The following is a 21,522-nucleotide window of genomic DNA, read 5'->3' on the forward strand; positions in this document are numbered from 1 at the left end:
ATATTCTCCGTCTCTCCCTCTCTTTTAAACATTAGTTGAAGGGCGCTTTTTTTTCAATTTTTTTTTTCAAGGACGTAGGCTAGCAAACCATCTAACAACATGTCTACAATTTAGGAAGTAAAGTCAGATGTGGGGAACGGATCCCACACCCTCCACGAGTATGGGACCCACCTCTAGCAAATGGGACCCACAATCCACATGTGGTGGGAGTGGGACTGCTATGAGTGACAAAGGTGGCAAGTGACTGAAGATCCAACGGTTGAAGGGGCCCGACATACACCCCAACCGTTGGATCCCACAGTCTCTCCACAGAGGGTTTTTTGTGCCATGTGGTGTTTGATCTGTCCTCACACGTGCCATGTAGAGAGTTGATCCGGACCTTGTCTCCACGGACCGTAGATATCTGTACCCACTTGTCCCCATGTGAGTAGCTGATCCAGACTCCAAACCAGCTATGGGAGCCTAATGCTAGGCCTTCTGCAATCTCTGACACTAATAGGTAAAGACTAAAGATGCAGCATCTTTGAAACTTCGCCCATTAGATTGGGAGCTTTCCGAATTGCTAGAACGCGAGGGACTGTGTCTGAGCCTCGTGACCATGGCCGGAAATGAATGGGAAAAGTAAAATAGAGATGATCAGGATGAACAAAAACACAGACATTTCGAATGAAAGAAAACTAAAAACTCTGAAATGAAATTTATGTATCTCCTCCATTTCAACGAAAAGAGAAGCCAATCGAAAACATAATCTCAGCTTGTAAGAGCTCAATTAATGAGCAGATACACCAATTATTTCTTATCAACGCAGAAATCTGCAAAGGCCATAAACAAGCCTCAACAGAATATCATCCATGGATGGCTAAGAGTGAAATTGCAAAGCTCGATTTTCAATCTGAGAACTCAAAAACAAAATCTATAAATGAAACCCATCAGTTAAATGCACCGATACCACCCTTCTTCTGCCTAGCAAGCTTTGTCCACTCGGTATGGTATGATCCAGGACGATCAATCCTCTCATAGGTATGAGCTCCAAACAAGTCTCTCTGCGCCTGGACAAGGTTCGCAGGAAGTCTTGCACGCCTGTAAGTGTCAAAGTAAGCTAGACTGGCACACATTCCTGGAGTGCTAATCCCTGCTTGAATTGCTAATCCTACAACCCTTCTCCACGCTTCTTGTCTCTGTACCATCTCCTTGGCAAATTCTGGATCAACCACCAAGCTTGCCAATTCAGGATTCCTCCGGTACGCCTTCTTGATTCGATCCAAGAACACAGCCCTTATAATGCAACCTCCTTTCCAGATCCTAGCCAATTCCCCGAAGTTCAGATTCCAACCCTTTTCGATGCTCTTAGCTCGCAGCAAGTTCATTCCCTGGGCGTAACTGCATATCTTGGAAGCGTACAACGCCTGCCTCACATCATCAATTAATCTCTTCTTATCAATTCCGCCCCTCACCTTCCACACATCGTCCGTCATGCCCGCATCTTCGAGGACCTTGGCTGCTGCTTCTCTCTCCTCTTTCAACCCACTCAGATACCTGCAATCCAAGGAAGCAGCGATAGTGGGCGCCGCAACCGACAACTCCGCCGCCTGTTGGACTGTCCACTTTCCAGTACCCTTCATACCTGTCTTATCCAAGATCTTGTCCACTAACTCACCCTCACCATGTTCATCCTTAACCCTGAAAATATCAGCAGTGATCTCAATCAAGAAGCTTTCGAGCTCACCTCTGTTCCATTCGGCGAAGATGTTGGCCAATTCGGAATTGGATAAGCCGCCGGCGACCTTCAAGACATCGTAAGCTTCCGAAATCAACTGCATATCCCCGTATTCGATGCCGTTGTGGACCATCTTGACGAAATTTCCGGAACCACCTTCACCGATGTAGGTGACGCAAGGGCCATCCTCAACCTGGGCGGCAACCTTTTCAACGATGTCCTTAATGTTGAGGTAGGCAGGGTAAGACCCACCAGGCATGAGAGAAGGGCCATTGCGAGCGCCCTCTTCGCCTCCAGAGACACCCATTCCGAGGTAGAGGATACCACGGTCTGCGACCTCGAGCATCCGGCGCTCGGTGTTCTCATACCATTCGTTACCGCCGTCGATGATGGAGTCGCCGGATTCCATGAATTGGGAAAGGTTGGCGATGGTCTGGTCAACGGGGGCTCCGGCCTTGACAAGTATGATGACGGATCTGGGGCGTTGAAGGGAGAGAACGAAATCGCGAGGGGAGTAGTGACCGGTGAGGGGTAGGTTGCCTTCTTCCTTGGCTCGTACAAGGGTTTCGTCGACCTTGGAGGTGCTTCTGTTGTAGACCGAGATAGGGAATCCTTTCTCGGCTATGTTGAGGGCGAGATTCTGACCCATCACCGCTAGTCCCGCGAGTCCGATGCGTGACAGAGCCGTCGAGGCTTCCATGGCTGCGGCAGCTTAGGGTTCGAAAACTAGGGTTTGGAAGTTTGGTGGAGAAGTGGAGTTGTAGATCCAAATGGAATGGAAGCAAAGCAGAAGAAGTAAAGAGAGCAGTGAGGAAATTTTGGATTTTTTTGGGAATATAATCTTTAATGAGAGAAGGAAGTAAGACGGACTAATCGAGGATTCCACTCTCCTCAGTCGTCACTCCTCACGCCAAACCCCGCCGGCTTCTCTCTTTTTTTTTTATAAAATTTTCTCTCTTCTATTTCTCAACTTTACTTGCGTGTGAGACTGTCTCTTCTCTCTATGCGGCCGTCAATACAGGAGGAAACGGCATACTTACGGGATGATACCCTGCATGTGTGTACTAAAATAAGATGCTCCTTTTTTTTTTTTGGGGGTAAAAAGATGCTTCTGTGTTTATCTATATTAACTATGAAAAGGAGTAAGAATGTAAACTTTGAAACTAAAAACTATGAAAGAGTGTAAAGATGTAAATTTGAAACTGAAATCATTTATTCAAATCAAACAGAGCCATTTACATTAAACCGTGAAAACGGCTTTGATGTCAAACTTGGGTTTTAGGGTTTGAAAATATTCGAACAAAAAATATGAGTTCTCTCCTGTTGAACACACGTCATTTAGACTTTAGAGCTCGGAGGAGGTCAAACTTAATATTCTACATCATATATAAGGATAATGTGAGTATTATAAAACATAAAGTAAGGATGATATCATCACTTAACAACTCTTCCTTACCGAGACTGGGATGATTGATAGAATTTTTTAATCTTAGGGAAAATGAGTGATATTTATGAAAATACATGGGAGGAAAATGCAATTACGACAAAATACAATGGAGAGAATGTAATTTCCTCAAAAATAGCCATGGGAAAAGGTTTCTTTGAGCCACCAGGTCAATGTATGTTAGAACCTCTGTTTTTATCTCTCTCCTCCTCACATGAAATGATTTTACTATCCTCCATTGTATTTATGATATTGTTTTATGGCACCTCATTGGTGCATTCCTATACGTTGTTTGCTCAGAGAAACCACTCCCAATTTACATATTTATGGGAGAAGGTTCTCTAAGCCAAAAGGTGTGGGGTGAGCCAACCATTGGGCCATTAGGGAGGGTGGGATCCATATTGATGAATTGGAAATGAGAGATTTTTTGCCTTTTAGCATTAGTATAAGGTCCTTACAGGGTCACTATCCTTAGAGAAGCATAACGCTTCATTATTTGTTATTTGACAATACATTGGTTAGTCCATGTGATGAAATACCTCACCTTGATTTTGTTGGTCAAATTTTAACCCAATAATGTTCTTCAAATGAAAATTACAAAAATGCCATCAAATGAAAATAAATATAAAATACAAAACGAATTTTTTGTAATTTGCATTCTTGAATAACATGCAAGACAATGATGCCTCTAGAGAGATTTTGGGTAAATGGCTAAATATTGACAAAACATGTCTCTTTTGTAGGAAAAAAAAAAAAATTAACCTCTCATCTCATCTTTTTTTTTTTTTTTTGGACAAGATTTGGGTTGCTGGCCCTCTCAGTCTAAGACCCAAATGTAGCAATTTGGACTTATCATTGATGTTATCAAACACTTCTTTCATTCATGTTAACCTATCCAAATCTGAGCAAAAATGTGCTTCTGTATAATTGCTATAACAATTTACTTTATATGGATGCACAGAAATAATATTCTAGCTAAAAAAATTGATCCCAGCCCTGAATCTATCATGCACAATATTAATCTTTGGATTTCTGATTTAAAACTAATTCAATATACTAACTCTAATAATTTTGCTTACTCTATTACACTGGTCCAGCAAACATCCTAGGAAGTTTTTTACCTCCACATTTTTTGAACCATCACATCATAGTTTGTGTTAGTGTTACTAACTTTTTGGAAACAAAATCAGGGTGGGTTTTTAGTATTATTTTTCAAGGAAATTTCCAAGTTCTCAGAATGGGGACTTCAACAATCACAACTTCTATGGAAACAAAAGTTTTTGGCTTCATTCAAGGTCTAAATTTGGCGGCTTCCAAGTGTTGGACTGTTGGTGAAGTTTGGTTCTCATGGAGGAGCTTACTTCAGTTTATTCCACAACCTTCTAATGGATCATAGCCTCTTCTTTTAGCAGCTACTTTTTGGAAAATATTCGCTTAATTCAGATCTATTAATTATGTGTATAAGTGCAAAGAGTAATCAGACTATGATGTGTTTATGGGAATTTGCTAATAGTGCTAGATTAGGGAAATTATTCTCTTCAGCTGATCCTGATGTAATGACAAACTATATTGCTTAATATATTTTTCGTTTCATTAAAAAAAAAAGATGTCCTCTTCAGCTGATCGAGGACAGTTGCTTGTGCAGTTGATTAATGTCTGACTGGTAGAATGCAAACTCCCAAGAAGGTCAGGGTTTGACTCTCTTATCTTCACCCTATGCTAGTCAAATTCAGTAACCCTTTTTCTACCCTTGTCCTGTTTTATCAGTTTGATTATCTGAACATCCTAATTAAAGCCACATTTGGATGCAAGAAATGGTTAGAATAGAAAGAAATAAATTATATATAAAATAAGAAAAAACTAATGATAATTTTTTGTATTTTTCTCTCTTTTTCAGATTTTATATTCTATTATTTTATTGCATTCTAAACACAAAGTGCCAAGTTCTACAAAGGTTGCTTTGTCTGACCAGGAGGGGATATAAATATTGTACTCCTCATCTTACCATTATTGGCCTGACAATACTTCTGAGAGTGGCCTTAGAATGGAACGCCTTAATTGAAAGAATGGAACACCTTAATTGAAAGTTCATGCAATGAGTAACAGTGCATTTAGAAAGCTAATAGATTGTGCCAGTCGTCAAGGCCATCAAATGTAAATCTATGATGGCTGGTTGGCTAGTCTTAAAAGGGGATATTATGTCATTGTTGTTGGCTACTCTAAATTGGAGAATATGTCAAAACTAGAGGTTTAAGTCAATGCAAAAAATCATTCAGCTGTCTCTGTTTGAATTTTCAACATTATCTTGGTACACAATACAATGTTTAATATGTCAAAACAGATTTACCATTTGTTAAGGTAATTCACAGTAGTAAAAAGCTGCAAGCCAGAGTAAAAATCTATAGCTTGGCATCTTCTGAACTTCGTACCAAAAAAACCAGCACCAAAAAGACCTGTGGTGCATTGTCTAATTACTAGCAGCAACTTCTCCAAAAGCTCATTCATATGCTGCAGCTTCATAAACAGGTAAAGAATGATCTGAGCCCTCAGGCATCCTCTGCACCAGAGTTTGTGTTAATTGCCTTCTGTCACCTTCCCACCGAATCTGAAACAGAATCCACTCCCTTTGTTAAGAAAATTGGTGCTACAAAGCTCTATGTATGAATTATAATGGAAAAGAAGAGTTCCTCTCCAGGGAGGAGCAGCAGCAGAATTGCAAGAAACGTGACCTACCTGATCCCAACGGTCATTGAGTATGTTCTACCATCTATTTGGTCCGGCTTGGGTCCAAGAATTTCCAAGTCATAAAATATGAACAGACGGGGGCACAGTGTATGTCTGCTCATCTGGCTACCAGTTTTAGTTTTATCATTGGTATTGTTTTAATGCCAAGTTTAATATTTTTTAAGTAGGAAATGTTTAATCATTGATCACTATGTCTGTGCATAGAATTCTTTTACAACAAAAATTTACTCCAAAGTTCAAAAAAAAAAAAAAAAACAAAAAAATTCCATTTCTAGTTCGTTTATCCTGTTTTAGGCATGGTCAGCAGAGATATCTAATATCAATATCATCTGAAAAGGGAGGTTCAAAACAAAGGTCCATGTCAGCCTTTGATCAAATTCTCATCTCTGTTTTCCCAATGGCCTCTACAGAGGGAAAGTTACAATATCTCAGAATTGTACTCTAGCAGTCTCCCTTCAATCTTTATTTATAACCCAAAGTGATTATAAGAGAAAAGGAATCAAAAGCTCTCTAATATATTTTAACTAGGACACTGAAACCTTATCCTAATTAGGAAAAACATAGACAAAATCTGACTCAAATTAACACACAAGACCAGCCTCCATAGTGGTGCACAAGGCCCCTATGCACCCCCCATAGTACAAAGGGTCCAAAACACTTTTTTTAACACTTCCCCTCAAGCTTGGAGCATATAGATCACACATGCACAGCTAGGAACATCCTTTCCCGAAAGGAGGACCAAACAAGGGCTTGGTAAATACAACGCCAATTTGGTCAGCGGAAGCAACAAAATGGGTGGCAATCAACTTCTTCATGACAGCAGCTTGCACAAAATGACAATCAACTTCAATGTGGTTGGTTCTTTCATGATATACTGGATTGTTCAAATGTAATAATTGCTTGATTATCACAAAACATCTGCATGAGTCGAGTGCCCAGAAAACCCAACTCTTGAAGTAATGACTTTAACCACACCAACTCAGCTACAGTATGAGCCATGGCTTGATACTCAGCCTTAACACAGCATCTTGCGACTATACTTTGTTTCTTACTCCACCAAGTGACAAGGTTACCACCCACAAATCTGCAATATCCAATGGTTGATCAACTGTCACCATCAGAACTTGCCCAACCAACATAAGAAAAGGCTCATTAAATCAACACTCCAATGAGGACGATAGATGAGCCCCTTCTCTGGAGCCCCCTTTTAACTTAAAGATACAACAGATTGTATCCTAGTGAACCTTCTTCGGAGATTGCATGAATTGACAAACACCACCAACAACAAATGATATGTCCGGTCTAGTGACAGTTAGGTAAATAAGTCTTCCACTAGTCTCCTATATTGGCACAAGTCTTCAAAGTCTTCACCGTCAATGGATCCAAACTTCTGATGAGGATCCATGGGAGTCTCAATAGGTTTAGTAGCAAGCATACCTGCCTCAAAAAAAAGATCTGATACATATTACCTTTGTGATAAACTAATACCTTTTCTTACTCTAAAGAACTTCAATGCCAAGAAAATATCGGATAGAACCCAAGTCTTTCATCTAAAAATACTGATGAAGCTAAGACTTCACCCAATAATACCAGAAGCATCATTTCCAAATCTAATGACATCATCAGATAATAAGTACAACTATCTTGGACTTTTGGCGCCATACACACGTATAATAGAATGATCCGAGTAGCATTGTGAAATCCACAACGAATAACAATAGAATTAACTTGTCGAACAACTCGAACCATGATTGTGGTGACTGCTGCAACCCATTGATGCCCTTGTGAAGTTTGCATACTCCACCAAAATTCTCCCAATGAGCAATATACCCCGAAGGTTGCTTCATATAAACCTCATGAAGATCACTATAGAGAAAAGCATTTTTCATATCCATCTGGTATAGAGGCTAGTCTAGATTTACTGCCGATGTTATGAACAGAGTTTAAACAAGCCACAAGAGAGATGTTTCAAAATTGTACACACCATAAGTCTTATATCCTTTAGCCACCAACCACACCTTAAGATGCTCAACAGAATCATCAGGGTATTTAATAGTGTACACCCAGCAACAACACAGAAGACCTTTACTAGGAGGTAAATCCACAAGAGTGAATGTCTGACAAAATAATAACGCATTATCTTCGTTTTCATAGCCATTTTCCACCGAAGATGAGATAAAGCCTCATGATGGGGTTTAGGAACAGAGTTAGTAGACAATGAAAAAGCAAGGTTATGGAGAGGAGATGGAAGATAAGAAATAGACACGTAATGTTCAATAGGATAGGCACTCATGGATTTCTAAGTACAAGAGTGTATACCTTTCCGAAGAGCAATCGGTAAATCAATAGGAACCTCAGTGCCATGATTAGGCTGTATGGTGGGTTGAGCAATGGCAAGAGTGGAAGATTGTGGTGGCATGGCCTTCTTACACCGTTGATAAACCTTTAGTGGAGGATCAGCAATCGGTAGAGGGGAAGCATCATCAATAGAGACAGGAACTAGAATAGGTGGTTCAGGGGTAGTAGCTGCAGGAGAATAATAATAAGTACTCTCAAAGAAAGTGACATCAGCACCGACAAATTGTCTATGACTAATAGGGTCGTAGCACTTGTACCTCTTCTAAGTTCTAGAATAACAAAGAAAATATACTTAACGGTCCATAGAGACAATTTATCGATGTAAGGTTGTAAAACATGAACAAAACAAATGCAATCGAAAACAAGAGGTGGAAGACTAAACAGAGTCACTAGGATATAAAACAGAGATTGGAGTATGATTGTCTAAAACAGACGAGGGCATTTTGTAGATAAGAAAACATGCAGTAAGAACTGCATCACACCAAAAATGTTTGGGGACATTCATGTGAAACATAATGGACCAAGCAACTTCCAACAAGTGTTGATTCATTCGTTCAGTCACCCATTTTGTTAAGGCGTATATAAACAACTGGTTTGACGAATCATCCCATTAGCTAAACAAAACTCAAAGATTTCTCAATGAGTATATTCAAGAGCATTGTTACACTGAAAATTATTTACTGCTAAAAAGGTTTAAATATAGAGAGACATTGAAACCGATCCCTTAACAAATAGACCAAAGTTAAGCGAGAATGGTCATCTACAAAACGAACAAAATAAGAAAATCCTGATCTATTACTGGCGCAATAGGTACCCTAAATATCAGAATGAACTAACGAAAATAAAGTTGAACTTCTAGGCACATTATGAGCGGGAACAACAATCGATGATGCTTCTGAGTTCACAGGCTTCACACTCAATACGGGAAATGGAACGGCAACTTGAAACCATCAATTGAAGCTTGGATAAAGGGGATGCCCAAGGCAGAAATGCCAATGAAGAGGAGGTCCACTAGCAGTTGTAGTAATAGTGGCAGACGGACCAATGCCATCCAGATAATATAGACCATATTGCCCAAGCCCTCCACCAATTGTCCTCCTAGTCTGAAGGTCCTGAAAAACACCATAAAAGAGGGGGAAAAAAAAAAGTAATAGGACAATTTAGAGACCTAGTAAGCTAACAAAAAAGGACTTAATGGTAATTTGGAACATAAAGTACAAAAGACAGATTCATAGATGAGGTGGGAGTGACTATACCATGACCTGTTGCTTTAGTAGAGGAATCATCAGCAAGAATTACAAGAGGATAAACTTTAATTTTGGAAATGGAAGAAAATAAGCTTTTAACTTACAAGTCTAATGTAGAACTAGAATCACAAGTGATCCTCATCCCAGGCAAGATCTGAAATTCTGGCTGAATATAGAAGATGTCCTCCAATAAGCTTGGTTCTAGCTCTCAAACACTCTTTCACAACAAACAAATAAAAGGAAAATGAAAAGAAAGAGAATTCAATAGAGGGTTGAGAAGGGGGAAGAAGACTACTGAATGGGCATCTCCCCCAACTGCATCCCACAACACAACAGCATAAGCCATCTTTTTTTTTTTTTTTTTTATATTAATAAATTCGTTTTCAATGTTGTATATAGAAAACTCAAAACTGACTCAAACACTAAAAAAGAATGGCTTAACCCAATCCCTAACTAGCTAGAAAACCTAAACATACTAGAAAACTAAAATAATGAAGGAAATAGACTAAAAACAGGACTCTAACTAAACTAATGAATTAAATCTCGTTTTCCTACTTTCTACCCATATTTTAGACCCATTTAAGTGGCTCATTACAAAGAAAACACATGAGATCGAAGGCCCAACACATACATAACCCAACCTAAGACTTATTTCCAATAAAATAAGCCCATTAAGTGACTTATCTGCATCAATTTGCCCTCTCCTAGAAAAAATCCGTCCTCGAATTTTGTGGAGTGTGAGGGTTGATTATAGCATGGTGCACGTCCCTCTTCAAGCCATAGAAAAATTCAGACATCTCTTTGATAATAAGGATGTAGTCTAGAATGTGAAGAGCTTGATCTTTAAGATACTTTAATGGGATGACGAACTCCACATGCTCAGCTTTAGCAACCTCAAATGTATCCATAGGAATCACATGAACGCCTTCAACCTCCACAATTTCAATCTCAAGCTCCTTGTGATCTTCCTCTTGGCTATTCACAATCATCACAGATGTTGAAGCACCATTCTCCTTGGGTTCGATCTCCTTGTCCACAATTATGACTATGTTGCTTTCGACTTCATCCACATTAATTCTCTGATAGGAACATTAATGACTACCTCTCCCTTGTCAGGAGTGGATGGATTTTTACCAACATTGACCTCAACTTCTGACTCTGGTTCAATGGGTGGAGGTGTCTTCTCTTGTTGCTCCTTTACAATGCATTTTGCAATAGAGTCCGATGATTCCTTTATGTTCTTGCCAATTGTGGGTGGATTTTGAAAATCTAGTGGAGAGAAGTACATTCTTCGTTCATGCTTAGATAGGTACATGCCCGCCAACTCGTACTGCATTTCGTCCCAAGTTCTAGGCTCACGCCCTTGAACTTGAAGTTACCTTTCACGGACTCTCCATTGTATTCGAACACAACCACTCATTTGAGAGCAAACGTATTGAATCCGTTGTGTCTCTGTCAAGTTGTAGTTGTCAAAGTATCTAATTCACATATCCATTCAAGGAAGATGTATAAAGAAAGTTTCTCACGAAATTCACATTGCTCCATCCTTGGTTTGGCTAGGCTCTGATACCAAATAATATAGAACTAGAATCACAAGTGATCCTAATCCTAGGCAGGAGCTGAAATTTTGGCTGAATAGAGAAAATGTCCTCTAATAGGCTTGGTTCTAGCTCTCAAACACTCTCACAACAAACAAATAAAAGGAAAATAAGAAAAGAAAGGGAATTCGATAGAGGGTTGAGAAGGGGCAAGAAGAACTAGTGAATGAGCATCTCACCCTCAGGTTTAGGCATCTCACCCAATTGCATCCCACAGTAGAACAACATAAGCCATCTTTTTTTTTTCATTAATAAATCCGTTTTCAATGTTGTATCCCTTTACATACTTATATAGAAGACTCAAAACTGACTCAAACACTAAAAAATGAAAAGCCTAACCCAATCCTAACTAAATGGGAATCCTAAACTGACTAGAAAACTGAAATAACAAAGGAAATAGACTCAAAATAGGACTCTAACTTAACTAATGAATTAAATCCCGTTTTCCTACTTTCTATCCATATTTTAGGCCCATTAAAGTGGCTCATTACAAAGAAAACACATGGGATCAAAGGCCCAACACATACATAACCCAACCTAAGGTTTATTTCCAATAAAATAAACCCATTAAGTGACTTGTTTGCATCAAATTCATATGGCAAGAAGCAGTGGAATCAATATTTCACGAAGTAGGTAAAGTGGTGGTAAGAAGGGTAGAGTTACTTGTGTGGGCTAAAGTAGTTGTAGAAGTGGAAGTAGATGCATAGTCAAGCTGTTGGAGACGCTTAAGTATCTGATTATAGTCATCTCGAGGCACAAAAACAATGGAAGAAGCTTCAGATGTAGATGCAAATGCGGTGTCTCTAGAAGCAACTCTCTCAGTAGAAGTATCGGTAAGTGGCAGTATTGGCTAACTCATTAGCCCAATCCGGTTGACCTTGCTTGGCCAACATGTGTCAATAGTATAGTTTGCTTACCACAATAAGTGCACTGACAAGAGGACTTGTCAGTTTGTTGTCCACCTATACTATGGTCACTAGATCCATGACCACGCCATTGACAACCCTCTTCTTGAAGAGGATGAACGACAACCCTCTTCTTGAAGAGGATGAACCATGATCAAGACCAGCAATAAAGGTTGAACTATTCTTAGGAGACGGATAAGAGTCAACTCTAGAAGGTGTAACCAAAAGATGAAGTATGGGAGAAGACCTCATTGAGGGAAGGCACCTAGTAAGGAGTTGAATTTTAACAGATTGATGGTCATGGTGAAGACCAGCCAAAAATTTTGCGACGTGGAACTCAGCACATTGTTGCTTCAACTATTCCAAATTGGTGGTGAGAGAGGCTGATGTATCTAGAGTTCTACAATAATACCCTTATACACACTGAAGTACTCATCAATGATTTATCCCCCTACTTGAAATTGAATATCTTCTTGTATAAATCATAAGTTCGGGAAATATTTTTCTCTTGGGAAAAACTCTTGCAAATCTTCCGAAACACCTTTGGCAAAGGTGTAACATGACATTGACAGCAATGGATGGTTCTACACTATTCCATAACCAAATTTTAATAGTGGAATTCTCAAGCATCCAATCATCATGAGCAGTATTGGTAGTAGGATCCTTATGATCCATTGAGGGAGGATCATTTGTGATGTACTTCAGCTTCCCCTTTGCATAAATATAGGCCTGCACAACTTGGGCCCATAACAATAGTTAGGCACACCACTGAGTTTAATGGTAATAATCTGAATTTGTAAATTTTCAGCGGGAGGCTTAGGACCAGCCATCTATAATCAGCAAACAAGGAGCAGAACAAATAATAATACTCAAATCGATCGAACAATATATCAGTAGCACAATGGGAGGAAGCATACTAATCTGGAGGAGAACCAGTAGCCGGCAGCAGTATTCACCCAAAAACAGAGTACTGCGATCTCAGTTTTGGGTGATTTTTAATGACTCAATCAGCAGGGTTGAATAGCCTGATATGTAGGTCGAAGAAAGGACTAGGGGGTAGAATGAAACCCCAAAAGTAGAGTCTGATCAGGTGGACAGATCAGGAGCTATGAATGTATCTTCAGGTCTGAAAAAGGGCCTGAAAACAGAGCATCCGTGGGTGAGAAAATCAGAAGCAAGAAATCAAGCCACCAGAAATTCCTGAAATCAGGATCGAGCCTCCATCCAGGAAGGTACAATCAGCCCTCAAAAAACTTAGAAACCTCAGCTGGTAGAGTAGGAGGTAATTGCAACCTCAATACTTCCAGAAAAAAATCTCCACAGTCTGGAACAGCAGCCATAAGTAGGTAGAAAACTGACTTCAAGATCAAAGCAACTTTCATGAATCCAAAATAGTAGTAGAAGAAGATCCTAGTTGTTCTTTATATCATCATAAAATAGGGCAGAAACTTGCAGATAGGAAGCACAGGTTGCTGCAACCAGAGAATAAAGCAGTCCTGTAATTGACTATCAAAACAGTGATCGAATGAAGAGAGATTACCAGGTATTAGTGCTCTGATACCATCTAACAGTATCAAGGACTAATAACAAGCAATCACAGAAAATGGAAAAGAGGATGAAGAAGAGAAACCAAGCCTCATCGTATGTGACTTAACACACAAGACCAGTGATGCAGATAAGTCACTTAATGGGCTTATTTTATTGCAAATAAGCCTTGTGTTGGGATATGTATGTGTTGGGCCTTTGATCCCATGGGTTTTCTTTGTAATGGGCCACTTTAATGGGCCTAAAATATGGGTAGAAAGTAGGAAAACGGGATTTAATTTATTAGTTTAATTAGAATCCTATTTTGAGTCTATTTCCTTTGTTATTTCTAGTCAGTTTAGGTTTCCCAGTTAGCTAAGGATTGGGTTAGGCCTTTCTTTTTTAATGTTTGAGTCAGTTTTGAATCTTCTATATAAGTTTGTAAAGAACTACAACATTATGTATGAATTTATTATTGGGATGCAGTTGGGTGAGATGCCTAAACCCGAGGGTGAGATGCCCATTCACTAGTTCTTCTTCCCCTTCTCAACCCTCCATCGAATTTTCTTTCTTTTCTTCTTTTCCTTTTATTTGTTTGCTGTGAGAGAGTGTTTGAGAGCTAGAACCACGCCAATTGGAGGACATCTTCTCTATTCAACCAGAATTGCAGATCCTGCCTGGGATTAGGAACACTTGTGATTCAATTTCCACATTAACCAGCCTCCATCATGGTACACAATGAAGGCCCTTCCTTTGTACCCTTTCAGACATTTTCTTAACCAAAGTTAGGCGGTCATTGTGCAGGGATTGGTGCTTCTACCAAAACCGAAGGACCGAGCAAACATGAAAAACTCGAACTTCATCCTCCAGAATCTACTAGGCACAGTGCTGGTACTCTGGTACCAAGTCACCAAACCAGGATCACATCTCAACTTGACTAAGCCTTATCCCAACTCAAAGGGATTGGCTACATGGATTATGTCTCATGAATAACTTTGTTTAGAACCATCTTTCCTCTAAACCACAATTCACTCGTTTTTTTTTTCTAACCATTTCTCCCAAAGTCATTTTAGGTCTGCCCCTCACTCCTTTAGCTACTCCAAAGAGCACACCTAAAGTTTTTATATGCAATAAAGGCAATGCAACACTGCTAGAGGATTTAGAGTTGCGAGTCCCAGTCCTAGTTAGGATTTGAAGGGGTAAAAATGTAAAACGTAGAAGTTGTCCATAAATAGTTATCCAGTGGATCCTCTTTCTCCCTCCTTCCCCTCTTACTGTTTAGTTGAAATTTGAATTGGCAGAGACACTTCACGGGATGCTAAAGGTTTTCATTACTGTGGGTGATGTAGAATCGAGGCTGAACCGAGTTGACCCTTTCCGCAATCTCAATCAAGATGAACCGGATCCAATTGATTTTTGGGATTAGTAGAATATCTTAGGATTTACTTTATTTAGGAAATAATGAGTTATTTTATTTGGGAAGATATGTAATCTTTTATTTTCGGGTAGTTCTTAGTCAATTAGGGAGTTACCAGTTTGAGTTTATTTTGCTTCTAATTTCATTAGTTAGAATTTAGGAAGTAATTAGAAGTTGCTAATTTCAAATTTAGATTTTAATTATGCAAGTTTTAAATTCAGTTTATTATATAAAGGCATGTAACCCAAGGTATTAAATAGATTTTTGAGAATGAATTGAATTGAAGGTTTTAGTGCCGGGCATGATGCAAATGTGTGACCCCTTTCCGCCCCTCTTTTGTGCTATTCTTTTCTTCTCCCTACAACTCTGAGTTCACCTCAGAGATACTTCATGGGAAGCTAAAGGTTTTCATTCCTGTGGGTCAAAGAGCCAAACCTTGGAGTTGCTTGAATTTCAATTTTTATCTGATTATAGTTTTCTGTAGTAATGGTACAGCTTGTTTACGTATTCTATTGTTGGGGCTTACTTGGAATTTGGGAGATCTAAACATAAGACACTCTTAGATCTCGGAACTCTTGGAAGCCAGATAAGTGCTTAATTGGTTTTCGGCAGAAAAACCAGAAACAGAGCCTACTCTAGAAACCCTAGCTGCTTTGTCTTTCTTGGGCCGACACTGTGGGATCACATTAAATTTATAAACTACCATAACAAGCATCAAAGGTCCTTACTAATTTATTTATATAAAATTTGACTTGGCCCTTGCTTCTGGAACTTGACCAGCAGTGTTGTATTGACTGTTTGGAGGCCTTAAATTAATTGGGTTGAGTAGAGATTAGGTTCTAGAAAATACATTCCCTATTCCTACCAATGTTAAAGGTTCATGGAGTTTGGATGTGGTTGACTATGAACCTTTTTATATCTTTTACTATTCTGGAATTTATATGTTGCAACTCAGATTGTTTGGAGTAAACTTGTGTTATTAAGTGGACGATACACTGCATCCCAACATCTTCTTGTAGATAACCAAAAAAGATTCCCAGCCCTAACAGATACAATTAAGTGGCAAAGAGAAGCTGTAAATGTTTTGGAACCAAAGAAAAAAGAAAGAACAAGCAATCCAAAAAAGGGTGAAATATTATTGTCACAATGGTCTGTTAATTTTCCAAACATGACACCTATTCTGTTCTGCCATCCTATTCAGCCACATTGACAGATGATTTGTCCATTCTAACCATGGATGGAAGACAAGGTTTAGATTAGCCAATATTTCATATCAACAAAATTCATGTCTGCAAAAATCATTGCATTATCAATTGCATCATATTCTTGTAATTGGGATAACTTGGACACATGTGGCTTTATACATGTTTTAGAATCCAATTCAATCAAATAACCCCAGTGTATTAGCATGCATTCCGTGTAAGTCCATCCACATGTACCAATACTCTAGCCATTACTATGCACTCCCCGAACTTTGAGCAGGAACAGATGGTTCAGATAAGAAAAGCCACGAAAATGGACGGCCCAGATCTGTCTTGTGTCTTCCAGAAACATCACAAACACTAAATAACTTACCCCCCCCCCCGCCAAAAAAAAAAGAATATGAGATAATCCAACTCAAAGAGCAGAAACAAACAACCCATACATCTATTCCTCAAGCGGTAAAATCAAACAAAAGAAGAAATCCACAGGAATCATTAGAGGTTTTAATAAAGACATTACCATTTTCATTGTGGTGAGTTCTTTCCTTATTCTCAGGGGCGTTTTGTTCCAAGAACAACTGAATTGACTGCCAATAGTGGTCCCCACCAGCAAGCCATGTGTCCATGTGCATACCAGTTGGAAATTCAACAAAAACACACTGCCTGTTACGAGTGGCAGCTTTAGCATAGAGCATCTGCATGTGAGATGGCGGAACCATCTCATCTTGCAATCCAGAAAGGAAGAGGATTGGCTGTTTGATCTGCAGTGAGTCCAAAACAGACTGTGAAAACAACAGGATAAATGGAACATAATTTGGAGGAAAAGAAAGCACCTTCCCCTGGTTGGCAGTCGGAAAGCTTACAATAGAATTCTGTACCAAGTCTCATAATGTCACAAGATTTAGAACAACATATCAAGATTTTCTAGAATATGCAAACTCACCTGTCCAATAATATCAATTGTACTCCATGGAGAACGAACAAGACAATTGAGAACCTTGGGGCCTTTAGAACCGCTGCCTCCAATGAACCACTTAAGGAAGGGTAGTAAAACTCCAGCCATATCTAGTATAGATGTAAAAGTGTTCTCCAATATAAAAGCAGCAACCTGCAATACAGAAGACATATTTACATGATGACACATAATAAAAATCAAATGTAACCATTGAAGATACTAAAAATTTCTTCAAATAAGTACTGGATGGAAATGAGGGAATGTCTACAAAAACTGGGTTTAGTCAGATACAATCTGAGGAATTTTGTAAATTCATTTATCAGGGTTTGATGGAAGAACTTATATGTTTCCAAATATTGGAGAAATGGAATTTCATTATTTGTGGAAACATATTAACTGGTAGAACCCTTGGTAAAAGAAAGAGATGATGCGTATGAACTACTCACATCTTCTTCCAAATTACATGTACCCGTGTGTTTAATTTGGAAAACTAATAGGAAAAGTTTTTATTGGAAACATTCCACTAATGAATTCCCTGGAAACATTTATAGTAAATGAAGCAAAAGAATTGTGATCAATCAAATATTGTAAAACGCTGGTATTTATTATTGTTCCGAATTGGACCACAACAGAATGGTACTACCATAATATAAGATTGGGGAGGAATATCAGAATTAGAGAGTGATGGAAAAGTAAGCATATGGGTACACCACTCATAACACAAAGAAGCTACCTAGTAGAATAGGAAGATCCAGGGAAAAAAGAAGAAGAGGATAAATTGAAGAATGTCTTGTAGCTTATATGATCGACAAGACCCAAACTGGCCAGTGGAGAAATTATATCAAGAAAAAGTTAAATACAATGAAAATTTGTGATAAATTAGCAGTTGTTAAATAATTAATAGAACACAAGTGTTATTCTTCTCACTTGCAATATCTCTCTCATCCTCATTGTAAGAAGTTTCTCCTTATTTCCCTCCTAAAATAATTCTTCTATTTCTCTTTTACCCCTTCTAGTCAATAGCCTCACTTTCTCTTCCAATGATTTGCTTCAGTTTCAATCTTATTTTCTAGGACAAAATTTCTCTCTTCCCTCTCATCAGTCCACCCATCAACCACAACCCTTTTTCCTTCACATTACTTGTCTTCCTTCCTTTTTTCTTTCTCCCATTGGTAGCTACTTATCTGATCTTAAATCATAAGTTGTTTCTCCCTTATTTTATTTCCATAATAACACCCATTGATCCCCTTTTTCTCCTCTTCTAGTCCACCTCATTAAATTCTAATGTTTTCCTATTTATGTTTGATTTGAATGCTGGAAATTAGTTGTTAAGATCTTGTAGTTACCATCTTAAATCCTGACCATTAGATCCAGATTCAAATCTATAGCTAACCGTCAGATCGGGAACTCTTCCATACTATTAGTGGGCTCATTATCCGCAGGCCAATGATTGATCTAAAACAACTTTCAGCTATGAACTACAATTAAATTGAGCACAGTCAGCACACCATGTGGGACCAGGAACAGAAACTCTACAGCAGTCCATCCCCAAGGGATATCAATATGTGATTGGGAAATGATAGTATGAAATTCATATTTCTGCTCAATTGATAGTTTGATACAGCTAATCAAGTACACATTACAATCCCATATAGTCCTTCCACAGGAAACTTCAAATTGTAGTGCACAATCTGTACTACACAAACGAGTAGTCAGCGGTTCAGAACCTCCTATTCAAAGACGGATTCTCTCTCCCTTCTACTTCGACATCATATATTCATATCTCCAATGTGCTAGTCAGGTTTTCTCCTTTGAGGCTTTGAATCCCTTCACGACTTCTGTATCTCTTTCCAACCCACTACCTAGACTAATCTGTTGAAGGGAACCTAAATAGCTCATACTATTGTTGGCCCTTTGATGCAGGATCATTTACTTGGAGTAGACCGAGTCTGTTTGAGAACCCATAACGAGAACTGGATTCAAATTTGGGTCTTTGGTCCAGTAGAATATTAATAGTTCAATTTTTACTTATTTGGATTTATCTTGTAATCTTTTGTTTCACTTAGGCCAGAGTTCCATTCCATTTTTTAGTCTTAGAGTTTGATTCCATTATAGTTTTAAACAGGACTAGATAATCAGGAGATAAAGTTAAATTTTACCTCTTTAACAACATTAGACTACAATTAGGAAACTTTAAATTTCGTTTTTACAAATACGCTTGTAATCCAAATCATTGGGTAGATTTGATAATGGAACGAAAGTTTTAGCGGTTACCTCCCAGTTGTGGAGTTGTGATGCGGATGCGTGTTCCAAAATCTCGAATCAGATCGCTTAGGACTCTTGTAACAGGGTGGCAGACTTGTAAATAAAAAAGAATCTTAAAAGGGTAAATGGAGGTTCAAGTAAATGATGGGATATGGAGGGAATTAAGAATTATTGTGAAGGGATAAATTAGGAAGCAAAATTAGGGCAAAGGTTGGAGGAAAATGGGGGAAAAGTAGGGGTATTTTGGAAACACCAAGGACAAAAGAGAATAATAGCCAAAAGAAAAGGTACTCTTAGAAATAGGCAAGCCACGATTTTGGTTGTCTTCAACCTTTGGACAGAAATAAGGGTGGCAGAACCAGTCTGGTTTTCAGGTGATCTATCTCTCCTATGCGAGCTCTACTCGAAGTGAAATTTCAGGGATGTCCAAGCTTCAGCCCTATCAGTAGCAACCCACGATACCTTGAATCAGCGGCTACAAATTAGATTAGAAAATTCTGAAACAAGGCCTAGCGACAAGTCCAAGTCTGGTTATGGTTGCAAGATAGTTTCTCACAGCAGGGTTGGAACTAAGGCAAGAAACTCCAAGGGTTTGGTCGGCCAGGGAGGGAATATCTTCGGTTAAAATCCTAGGTCAGATCGATTCCTCACTTGAAAGTTCTAAGCAACTCTTAAGGGCTGCTGTTACCGCCAGTTACAGGGAAAGGAAAACAAACCAGAAAAAGAGAAGAAAAAGAAGAAGAATGACAGAGAAGATGAAGAAGAAAAAATAAAGAAGAAGTAAGAGAATGGAAGGGAAGAGAGGAGAGAACTTTAGAGAGGGAGGAAGAGGAAATCGCCCACGGCAGCCATGGTTCACACCAAAAAATCTTTCAATTCATTCAAAATCCTCAAATCTTAGTTCACTCCCATTACATGGCTATAAAAAAGAAATCCAATACCTAACAATGGAAACTAATTAATTAAGCAACTGAAATAAAATCTCACTCAAATAAAAATACCACCAACTAATTTTAAGTCTAAAAAAGGAAAGTAAATAAGGAACCAAATCAAAAGATGCAAGCTCTAAACCCATCGCCCAACTGCATCAAGTTGCTAATGGATGGCCGGTCCAGTTAGAGACGAAGGAGAAGAATCCCTTAGATGTCTGAAAGTTGCAGGGCTGCCAGGCCACACAGGCACACACCACACAACCAGATTCAATTCATTTCTTCTAATTCTGTCCAATAATTGTCCATCGGTTACATTTTTATAGGATAAAAACCATATCAAAATAGAAACCTACTCACCACGGAATAAAACCAAATTGGAAACCCAATATTCTACCAAATCTAACCAAACAAGAAAAGAGGAAATAACTCTATGTATCCTACTTTGGAAAAGAAACAACATAAATAAATAACTAAATAACTTCCAAATAAATAAAGCTTCCTAAAATCCTACTAGACCAAAGACTCAAATTGGATTTGGTTCATCTCTTTCTATATACCCAGATGGGTTTGGATCAGTCCACGGTTGTGCACCAGCATTAATTCCTCTGGTGTTGAGAAAAACTCGTCCACGAGTTTTGCAGAATGGAAAAAATAAAAGCTCACACAAGTGGGGGTGCATTGCTCCTTGTGATGCAGATCCTTACCTGGTTGGACCAGCATGACCGGCTTTAAAAGCCAAGAGGCAAGAAGAACCGGTCCAAACCAGAGTTTTGGTCCAACAAGTGTTGGAAATAAAATTAGTGGTTATTTAGTATTTTATTTCATGCCTTTTATTTTTCAATTTGAATGTAGGAGTTAGGATTTATTTCCTTGCATTGGTTTCCTTTTATGGTTGTTTCCTAGTTTAGGCTAGTTTCCATTTCGATTAAGCTTCTAATTCTATGTCTTGATTTTCTTATATATTGACGGTAATTGATAGACAAAGAAGAGTGATTTTGATTATTGAATGAAGATGTTGAGTTTGTATACCAGTGAAGTGTGTGATTCCCCTCCTTCCCCCTCTCTACTCTGATTTCCCCTTTCTTCCCTAAGGTTCTCCATCAATTTGGTATCAGAGCTGAAGATCCCCATTCCCCTTCTTCCTTCCATCTTCTTTCTTCTTTTCCCCATTCTCATTCTCTATTTCGGTTCCACCGAGACTAAGAACCATTAA

The 21,522-nt window shown here is 38.8% G+C and overlaps 2 protein-coding genes across 2 annotated transcripts in view; both read right to left on the reverse strand.

Annotated features, from left to right (window-relative positions):
• Nucleotides 1-667: 667 nt before the first annotated feature.
• On the reverse strand, nucleotides 668-2,732 carry LOC122087281 (6-phosphogluconate dehydrogenase, decarboxylating 3, chloroplastic). The gene has a single exon (XM_042656360.1). The coding sequence runs from the start codon at nucleotides 2,415-2,417 to the stop codon at nucleotides 930-932; it is 1,488 nt and encodes a 495-aa protein (XP_042512294.1). The 5' UTR covers nucleotides 2,418-2,732; the 3' UTR covers nucleotides 668-929.
• Nucleotides 2,733-7,382: 4,650 nt separating this feature from the next.
• Nucleotides 7,383-21,522, reverse strand: part of LOC122086767 (alpha/beta hydrolase domain-containing protein WAV2-like) — a 23,575-nt gene continuing 9,435 nt past the window's right edge. Inside the window, exons 5-7 of the mRNA XM_042655735.1 lie at nucleotides 17,101-17,265; nucleotides 16,678-16,918; nucleotides 7,383-8,432 (exon numbers count right to left, since the gene is read on the reverse strand). Of these exons, the coding sequence (XP_042511669.1) occupies nucleotides 8,206-8,432; nucleotides 16,678-16,918; nucleotides 17,101-17,265 (633 nt within the window). The 3' untranslated portion in view covers nucleotides 7,383-8,205. The remainder of the gene's footprint in view (nucleotides 8,433-16,677; nucleotides 16,919-17,100; nucleotides 17,266-21,522) is intronic.

This window comes from Macadamia integrifolia, chromosome 8 (assembly GCF_013358625.1).
Source record: "Macadamia integrifolia cultivar HAES 741 chromosome 8, SCU_Mint_v3, whole genome shotgun sequence".
Lineage (NCBI taxonomy): Eukaryota > Viridiplantae > Streptophyta > Magnoliopsida > Proteales > Proteaceae > Macadamia > Macadamia integrifolia.